The 10,344-nt window shown below is 36.1% G+C and overlaps 1 protein-coding gene across 2 annotated transcripts in view; it reads right to left on the reverse strand.

Moving 5' to 3' along the window:
• Positions 1–9,966, reverse strand: part of LOC109033036 (sortilin-related receptor) — a 33,002-nt gene extending 23,036 nt beyond the window's left edge. For both annotated transcript variants that reach the window (XM_019045445.2, XM_019045444.2), the window contains exons 1-6: positions 9,406–9,966; positions 6,953–7,207; positions 5,641–5,802; positions 2,668–2,931; positions 1,899–2,158; positions 941–1,154 (exon numbers count right to left, since the gene is read on the reverse strand). In XM_019045445.2, coding sequence (XP_018900990.2) covers positions 941–1,154; positions 1,899–2,158; positions 2,668–2,931; positions 5,641–5,802; positions 6,953–7,207; positions 9,406–9,609 — 1,359 coding nt within the window. In that variant the 5' untranslated portion in view covers positions 9,610–9,966. The remainder of the gene's footprint in view (positions 1–940; positions 1,155–1,898; positions 2,159–2,667; positions 2,932–5,640; positions 5,803–6,952; positions 7,208–9,405) is intronic.
• Positions 9,967–10,344: the final 378 nt, after the last annotated feature.

A 10,344-nucleotide genomic window follows, 5' to 3' on the forward strand; every position in this document is an offset into this window, starting at 1 on the left:
CCTCTTTAGGTCATGAAGCAGAAATTTAGCGTTTGTTCTACCCTTGGTCCAGTGTTCGTGGCAGTAAATGTGGAGCATCAGCATGCAACATGGCGCCATGTAGCTCCTCAACTATAGGAACCAAAGACTTTGATCACTCCACACTTTAGGGATCAGGCCTACCATCTTATTTTATCTGTGTCGCAATGGACATCTTTATTAGACTCAGTCAATTTAAATTATTGCGCTGCAATAGAAACCAAGCTTGTGTGACCAGTGGAACTTCTTATCGATCGACATAACGCTGAGCAGCGGTGCTCATCAATTATAGAAGCCAAGGGAACTTTTCCCAATTTTTATTTTATATGTTTAATACTTCAGAATCTAAAGGGTTTTTTTTTTCCTGTAAAGGTTTTCCCTCTTCCAAGGGGAGGGTAACCTGACTTTGTTTTGGGGGGTAGTTCGAAAGTGCGTGGGTGCAGTATCCCTTGTCTTGCGGAGGGAGGCTTTCCCCTTCTTGCTTGGCGCCAGTCAGTAGCAGGTGAGATTGAGGAGGATTAAAACCTGCTGAGCAAAAGTAGTTCCGAGAGAGCGGCCGGCTGACAACTGGGCTCGGAGGGGGGGGGTCCCCTGGGGCATGGCGTGGGGTTTGTATCCAACCTCTCGTATGGAGGGCTACTACTCCGGGGCTTAGGAGAGCCGTCCTCTATTTTAGACCAAAAACACGTGTTTTTGGTGTATTTTTTGCCCGTGTTAAAATTATGTAATTTATTATGATGTAAAATACCTTAATACTGTAAAGTAGTTGGTATAAATAAAGAATTTCATTCATTTACCAAAAATGTTTCGGAGAGAGCAATCTTCAGAGTACTTTTAAACCGAAACTTATGAAATAAAGTCCGTGAGGAATATTTTGTAAAATTTAAAAAGAAATATTTTAAACACAAATAAAATCACTAACCAGTCTACAGATGATTGGTTGACCTTCATCATCTACTGTTGGAGGTTTCAGGGGTTTCCATTCACTGCCCCAGTTAAATGTTATCAATGTTATGAGGTGCTCCACTCCGATAATGGTGTTTGTTTCATTCGTGTGTTGTGACTGAGATGCAATATAAATCCCTCGCATACCTTCAACGCGGTGCAGATCTGCAAAGGCCTCTTCTGACACAGCACTGTAAGTGAACACATAAATTTAGAATCCGCAAAAGAAGAAAAAAAAGGAAATACCTAATAAACACAAATAACAAAAATTTAATTACTGCAACATTTAGATCGTCGCTAACAAGGTTAAAAAGTTTGACATTCGACGATAATAACTAATATATGGAGCTCATAGGTGCAGATTATTAAAAAAAAAAAAAAAAAAAAAAGAATGGGCGTCATTGTATTCTGCGCAGAATGATGAGGAACATGTAAATAAGTAGGATGAAGATATATAATGATGGCACAGGGATGTAGAAAGTTCGAAGCCTTACCACTTTGTAAACCAATTTTATCTCAAATATTTCAAAATTTGAAAAATCATTTGCAACTTTGCAGATTTTCCTTCAAAATTTTCTAAGTGAAGACTTCTTTTTTATTTTGTATCATTCTTTTAAAACAATGTAATAATTAATCTGATGTAGAAAACAAGGGATAAGTGAATTTTAAAGCAAGAAAAATGCCATGGCGAAAAACTGTTGGCAGTATTTTTCATTTAAACATGCGAATTGATGATTAGGTTATAATTCCTTCAATGTTTGTTTAATTTGAAAAATAAGGATATCGCAGGCACAGTTCACTCAAATTTTCTATGCACAAATATAAGTAATCAATTATTTTAGGTCCAAAAATTCTTAAATGCATTCATATTATGTGATAAGTTGTTTTTCCACAGCAAAAAATAAAAAATGCATACAATAATTAAAAATGTTTACCTCATGAGCGGATGATTCCAGGTTGCGTTAGGAAAGAAACACAAGATTCTCTCCATAGACAAAAAGAACTGAACTCTGCCCGTAGAGGAATCAAATCGGTCAGACACGTACAGGTGAGAGAAAGTAGATGAATGGCGGACAGCAACAAAAACGCGATCTTCGTAGACATCTGCGATATGATACTCCAGCCGATCCAACTCGGAATTGAAGATGGACCTCATGAAATGAGAATTCTTGTATGCAATGAACATTTCTAAATTCTGTTAATAAAAGAAATGATCATATTTAAATTTTGAAAGATATCAACCTTTCCTCAGTTTGACAGAACACTTGAATACCGATAAAAGAAATAATGAACCATTGGAACACAGGGCAAAAAAGAGCAAAAGTAATGACTGCTTTTAAACAAAATAAGCCCTCTACTATTACAAGGGGCAAGGAGGCTGAGACATGATCATAAAGTACCTTTGAGACTGAATGAATCTATAACAAACTTAGGTGAAAAACCAATTATAAGCTTTAAAAAGCTCCACAAAGTTCCCTTTGTTAAAAAGATTAGTGTGAAATTAACGGAAAAAAGAAAATGTTTATCACTAGCTGCATAGTCACTTAATTATGGATATCTAGTGTACTTTATAGGACCTTTATATAGCTTCAACAAGAAAATGGCATGTATAACAAATAAAAAGTTTTAAATCTATGTTTAAGTACATAAAATAAAGTAAAGTGGTCGGGAGAAAAAAATATTATTGAGAAAAACTTTACAAACCTTTTCACTGAGTTTTTTGAAGGCAAACATGAAGTCACCTTTCACAATAAAGTTTTCAACCTCTGTGAGAAGCACCTGATTTTGACCTGAGAACAAACTTAAATTTCGGACAGATATTATGTTTGATCTTCCAGAGGGTTCAATTCGTTCAACTAAGAGCTCTTTTTTGTTGGAGTTGATGTTCTCGAAAGGTGACCAAAAGTAGTTCTTCACGTATGCCTGGGCCACATTCCAAGTTTTTCCAAAGTCTTGAGTTATCCATAGCTGCAAAATAAATTGAAACAAATTGATAAGAAATGCTGTTTGAATTGTGATACAAAACTAAAAATTATAATTATACTGCAGGGAACTAGATTTTTGGATTAACCTTAAATGTACCTATCTGCATAGGGAAACTCATAGCACATACGTTGTTTCTAAAATTAGCCGGAAATAGTATGAAGTTCCTTTTTGTAAAGTACAATCCAATTAATTGATGCAGTGTTGCTATGTTATGGTGATTACACTTTGTGCTGCAATGATTCATGGACCTTCTTATCTTTTTTAAACCCATTTATTGAAATCAATATTCGCTATTCACTGAAATGCTTGGTGTAAAAAAATCAAGTAACAAGTAGAGATACAGAAAGAAATTAGAAACTAATGCATGAAATAAATTTGAAAGGAATGAGTAGATGAAATAAAAAAGTCAGAATAATTCTTCATTCATTTCAGCAACAAATAGTTTTTGAGGTCTTGTGACATCATCCAGTGAATTGCAGTGTTGATAAGGGGAAAATGCCAGGGGAAAAAATAATTTGATATGCTCATCAGAGAGATACTACACACACCGGATGGTGACACATATCCCCACATGAGATAGAGGGGAGCAAAAGAGAGGCCGTTGATCAGCAGCATGTTAAGAACTTGTTGCAATTGCCCACATGGTGGATGACAGTTCTTGATAGGGGTAGTGGGGTGGGAGTCTTCTCACTTGGTCTCCCTCTTGAACTCAATCAAGGTCAATTGAAAACGAAACACTCACACTGACTCATGTAGTGTGACTCACAGCTCTTCTCTAAATCTCTCGTTCAAACATTGGGACCCATGACATTTACTCTCAAAAGCTTAAACTGAGGCTTCACAAGAGCTGACATTGATCAATAAATGGACAAACTCACTTCCAACCTGACCTTCAGCAAAGAGAAACCATACTTCAGTTAAGAAACAAATGGATCAGATTTTAACAAAGGTTTTGGAGATTTTAATATTCCTCCACTTCGTTCATGAATGCCCTAATGAGTGCTCGTCAGTGTTCAGCAATATGTACTTGTTATTGAAAGTGAAAGGGGGGGGGGGAGTGGGCACAAGTTTTCAGAACTCCGAAAATTCACTAAAATTTACTTCTGAAGATATCTGAAAAAGGTTCTATTTAAACTCTTCAGAAAGCAACACCCCCCCCCCCCCTTTATTACATTATGTACACAATAGGGTAACTTATTAAGTGAAATTTCAAAGAAAGTTAAGTTCATACATATTTAAAAAAAAAAAAAAATATCATATGAGAGTCTGTTTTAAATTTAAGTGACTAACAATAAGTCTCCTTCATTCTCTTGTTTCCCCATGCATATTCAGTGCAGAGGGAAAATCGATGTGGAGTTTTGGCAACAGAACTTATGATTGGATTACACTTTACAATAAGGAGCCACTATTTCTGGCTCATTTTAGAGACAACATACATGTCATTGGTTTCCCTATGCAGATAAGTGCTTTTATGGGAGAGCCAGAGATAAAGGGTCCTTATTGCAAAATGTAATCCAATTACACTCCTCTATGAATGCATTCCTTAATATTGTAAGGATAACTTTTTGTGTAGATCAGTTTCATTTTAAATGTTCTACCTTTCACAGGAGGCCTTATCAGGCAGACAAGAGCCGATACAGGAGTATGTACATTGAGGTGCTTTTTTAAAAGGAATCAAATATATTAAGTCATTGCAAATGACTCCCTGGAGTCACCTATTAAATTCTTTGTGTGGAAAAGAGTTGTTGAAATTGGAATTGGCACTTATGGAACACAGATAACAGTTTGCTTATCTCCTTCAAACTCTTAAAGTGTTTTCTTAGATTTGTGCGCTAGTCAATTGTCAATATCAGTTATCAAAATGCAAATAGTTTTTTTTTTCTTACTGCCACCTCAACTTTTCGCTTTTAGGCTGGGTTATTTCAAGATTTCTCTACTACCAGCACGGTTATAATAATAAAGAATTTAAGAAGAAGAAAAAAAGAGATTCCACACATGTGGGGAATATGAAAAAAATTACAGGCTTGAATTCAGATAAGTTTCTGGTGAGGAACAATGATTAGCTAATATTGCACATACTTCTAGTAGTCAAGGTTGCTACATTTTTAGGGAAACAAATAAACAAACAAAATAATGGCAATATTATAAAATTATAAAAGTTGCCATTCATTGAAAAATATGACCAAATTTCATCTCTGGTGCAGCACAGGAATTCAATTTTGTTGTTGAATCATTTAATACTGCCCCCTACCACTCCAAAAAGAGACCTACTCAGAATGTTTTAATTTCCTGCCTTATAAGATTTTCTAAATGTTTTCTTTCATTTTCACATATTTTTAATATAATTATTAATTCAACATTAAAATTTTCCTTGAGGGCCACTCAGGAATTACTTCGTACAAAGGGGTAGAGAAAAATCTAATTTTGTCTTGCAAGGGGGAGGGGAGAGGGGATCTAGCCCTGGGCTAACTGATTTATTGCCTTTCGCTCTAAGGAATGAAAAAGTTTCCTTTTTAATTTCTTGAACATCTATGCGTGTAATGTGTGCAAACATTAGGGGAAGCATGCATGACTGATAGGTCTCTAATGACTGATATACAAAATAAACATATGTTCATTTTCATAGTGGTTCAACACCTGATCAAACAAAAATGAATCTCCTCCGTTTTGAGAGGTAGTAAAGGTACTAACCTGTTTTTTAGGATCACTCTTGTCATGAGAAAGGAACACAAGAGGCTTGTCTTGATGGAAAGTTACATCACTTGGTGTGAAGGGAAGAGAATACCGGATTATTGTTTTTCCATAATCCATTGTGGTAAAAATCATTTTATTGGTAGAATCAGTGAAGACAGTCTGAAAAGAATCATGTTAAAATGCATTTAAAAATGAAAAAATTAGGTGAATAGTCTGAGCAAGATTCTGACCCGGTTCGATTTCAAAAATCGGAGTGTTAATACAATAAAGAACGCATCAATCCACTACCACCACTTCTCCAAGGCAAATGCTTGGACTCCATCCATTTACGAGGGTCTTTCTAATGTTGTTAAGTGAGAATGATGAACTTCTATGAGAACTGGGCTGAATAAGAGGTCTAGTAAAAGTCACTGAACTTGTCAGTCTTCACTGCACTGATTCAAGTACTTACTTACTGAAGACATATAGAAAAAATTATGCTACGACAGCACTGAATAGTTCGTAACTTATCGGAGCGACTTTCACATCGCACTCAGTGCACTAACTGCTCCTAGAGATATAACTACTGATATAGATATGCTTGACTATGTTACGGCCATGGCTTTGGAAAAGCTCGTGAGGAAGGCTCTCGTCAAGGCAGCATGGAATTTGTTTGGAGTAGTTAAGCGCTGTCTTATGCTGCCATGTCTTGATCGTCAGGTAAAAGTTACATTAAGCTTAACAACAACTGTTTTTCTCTGTAAGCTTTGGAGTGAAGTTAAAATTAAGATCTAATGATTTCCAAGACTTCTTTGGTAAAAATTATAAAATAATAGAGGTTGAAAAATTTCGGTTGGCAAGGACATTTTTGAAAGGTCTTGCTTGGTACTTAGACGCAAGGCAGAAGGTTTATTAAACACCAGCTTAGGAGTCAACAGCTGAGACAAGAGAGAAACAGAAAAAATACAGCTCAAATTTGGATATTTCTAGGGAAACTCTAGTTAAACTCTTTACTTGAAATTGAGGGAATTAGCTCTAACATCTGATTATTAGGACAGTGCAGATGAGGTTGAACATGAAAAATTAGAGTTTGAAAACATTTACTGCTAGGTTTTGACCAGCTATACCTAGTTCAATGAGAGAAATTAAAATAAATTTTGCACTTCACTTAAACATTGACTCAAAAACTGCATTTCTTCTTCAATTTCTCAAATTAGAGTTTGAGAGAGATCTTTAGAGACCTTTCAGCACAAGAACTTGGCAAAGTACATCAATAGTGTCTGCAAACTTCAGTTTTTAGATTCTCAAAGGGTGGGCGTTCAGTACTTACGTGTGAATTAAATTTTGGATGCTTATAAAGCTTGTCTACAGATGCATAAACAGCCTCAGGACTGTTGATTTTGAAATGCTCTGTCATGTTGACAAATGAATCTCCATAATCATAAGAGAAATAAACAGCGGATGGAGTGTTACAGCTCTTTTGTGTGTCGCAGTAAGGACTTCGCGCAAGACAAATCATTACTTCAGAGCCCTCTCCTGCCCAATGAACCATCAGCTGCTGGTGGCTATCATTGAGGGCACTAACCTAAAAACAGGAGCAGACCAAAAGTAGTTATTAGGATTTCCAAAATTTCTTTATTTTCCAATTCCCTGACTTACCCTACACTTTTTTTCTCTTCGCCTGACTCAAAATGACCTTTGACGAAAGCTAATGGTGTTGATTTTTCCCCTCTTTAATTATGCTAACTTTTGCTAATCTTTGGACATATTTTCTACTTCTAGAGATTTAAATTATGGAAAATGGCATTTGGAGATCGTTTGTGCTCTCTTGAATGGCAACAGCTGAAGTTGCTGAACCGACACAACACTCAGAAAATGTCTCAACTTTCTAGGTTTTCCAGACTGCCAGAAATCCAGGTTATATTCGATTAGGTGGGTATGAAGCTCTGCTCTCAGTCCTGTAAGTTTTGCGGTGAAATGCATTCAAGTTCTCCGTGAGATTGATAGACTGAATTTATTCTTTCTCTTTTTTTTTTTATCATACCTACCTCCTTGTTTCAATTTGTATACTTTAATTATTAAAATAGTACTTTATAAAATTATGTATATAAAGAGGGTCCCCCTCCTTAGGCTATGTTTTTGGGGATCCTTCCTTGTGCAAAAATTACCATGAAGGTATGTAAATGATTTAAGAGTAGATAACTACTTGGAAAAAAAATCAATGAATGAAAAGAGCCAGAAGTATGTTGATAGTTCAATACATAGAGCCTTTAGAAATTGCCCTCTACAGGGTGATTAAGAGGCGAAAAACAAAAGAATCAGTGTCCTTTAAACTTCATGTTTAACTTGAATAGGTACCTGGATGCCCCAAGTGATTCAATATCACTGGACTTTGAAACTTCAACATAATTATCTATGAAGCGATCTCCTAAAGTGGTAAACATCTGCCCTAATGATTTAGGCATGCACAAATAATCAATGTTACATAAGGGTAGTTAAAACCAGAGACTTGAGATTTGATAATATGATACTTTCGTGTAACTCTTTTTTGACCACCATCAAAGGAATTTTCAAGACATATTAACTGATGAGGATGGTATTCATCACCTCTGCTCAGGATGGTAAAATTTCATGAAACATAAAATCTTGAATTTTCACGTGGAATATTTCATGAAATTACAGAAATTTATGAAAGATATTGAAAAATACCAGTTCCTTTCCATGTTTTGCAAATGTAAAAATTGTGACTTTCTCCTATTTTTGTGTGTTCGAGTGTGGGTTGCATACTCTAGCCCCTGAAAAATATGATATATTTCCCAGCCTCGTGATATTTTATGCAATATTTCACTGAAATTTCCAATCCTTTATTTCTTTCTTACCCTGCCTATGCTTAATCTGAAGATAGTTAAAAAGGTAACTTCTACGGGGAAAATCCCGGAAAAAGTTTAAGGTACACGAAATAGACCTGGATCAGTTCAATGCAATACCACAGGGAAGTTGAGATAAAAGAGGAAGTAGTGGTACCCAACGATTCTGCCTCAAATTTCTCGTCTGTCTTTAAAGTAAGTTTCCACTGACAATTTTGATCGGAACTAAGCTTGGTTTTAAGTACAAAAATTATAACAGGACCACCATTTGCAAAGCTGTTCCAGGAGCATATTCATTTGAAAACCAATGGATTCTTAAGATAATGGCTTGGGTAATATAAGATAAATAACCCAACCGATTTTGCGAGGATTATGAAACCAGCACAAGGCAAACAAAGCAAAAAGTGTATTTAGAATGTCTATAAATTATAAGTAATGCCCAATTTAATGGTTGGCAACTTCCAAATGAAAAAAATCCTGAAAATCTTTCATAATGGAAATACCCCTAAGAATAATGTGTAAAATTGATTTGTCCTGGTAAGACTGATTTTTTTTTTTTTTTTGTATAGGAGTGATGGATGTACATTTAATATAAAAATAGGTTAACCTAGAGGGAAGTTGGGTTCAGTTGCGATGCTTCACATGCAATGTGAATGACTCGTCGGAAACTAAACTCCTGTTGATATCTTAACCTAACAAGTTCATTATTTCTTATTCAGGTATCCTGGTAATAGCACAGGCAATAAGGAGCTCATGAAAATTATGAAGGTATCGGAAAGTATCTTGTATCTTGACTTCCGTGAGAAAACAGAGATTTCGCCTAACCTCTCGCAGAAAATTTCAGTTTTGATAGCAAAAAATGGGAGCTTAGGCTTACAGGCTGAATACAGCAGTGAGAGAAAGAACTGTCTACTACCTTGGTTGTGATATTTCTGTTTCCAACATCTCGGACAGGTCTCTTGTGATATTCGCTGCTGTAAAGATTTTGAAGTATGCCTTCACTCCTCGGTAAAGCATCGGACATTAGCACTGAATTGGAGGGAATTCCTTCGGTTTTGTCACTGATAAAAATTGCAGCAATGACTGGAATGAAAATATATTTCCACTTGACATCACCCATGATCTTTGAAATTTAAATATAAACCATTAAGGGGCACAAGTAGTTTAGGACGGATTAACTGTCAAATGAGTGTGAAGTGATGCTGCGTTCAGCAACGGCGGTTAAGTAGCTGGCTGATAAAAAATTGATTATATCGTGAGTCTTTCAAACGTCACTGTTTCACCACAACACAATAATTGCTAAAACTTGAAAAACTTCTTCTAAATCTGCTCACTTCGCAGATTACGTCGGGTGACTCATCATGAAGAACGTGGAAAGATCAACATGAGAAAATTGAAACCGAGGACTGTAATGAAGAACAAGAAAAAACAAAATAATTGCTGCTAAAATTGCACAGTAAAAACAATCGGCAAGCAGGAAGAAAGGAGGGAGTTTCCTGATTTCAACACTCTTCTATTTGGAGCGCAGCAATCGCTACACCACAGGGTAACCGAAAAGTTACTGCATGGCATAATATCCTGGTAATATCTCTCTTAGAAGATTTTCCTCTCCCTTCTTTCGGAGGAAAATTTTCCAGAATATAAACTTCTCCACCCTTGGAAAACTTTACATACGGATTTCATGAGGAATGAGCTCGCTGACTTTGACTGCCGGGCTCCATTGGCTCCATTGTTTGTAACTTTTTATCTCTCGTGTCGTGTGTCGGATCAAATTTGGTTAAAGAAAACAGGAGAGTGAAAGCCTGAAAGCTCAGTGAAAGCACCTACGCCACTCTGACGTCACCATGAGACTGAA

The sequence above is a fragment of the Bemisia tabaci genome, chromosome 3 (genome assembly GCF_918797505.1).
Source record: "Bemisia tabaci chromosome 3, PGI_BMITA_v3".
Taxonomy (NCBI): domain Eukaryota; kingdom Metazoa; phylum Arthropoda; class Insecta; order Hemiptera; family Aleyrodidae; genus Bemisia; species Bemisia tabaci.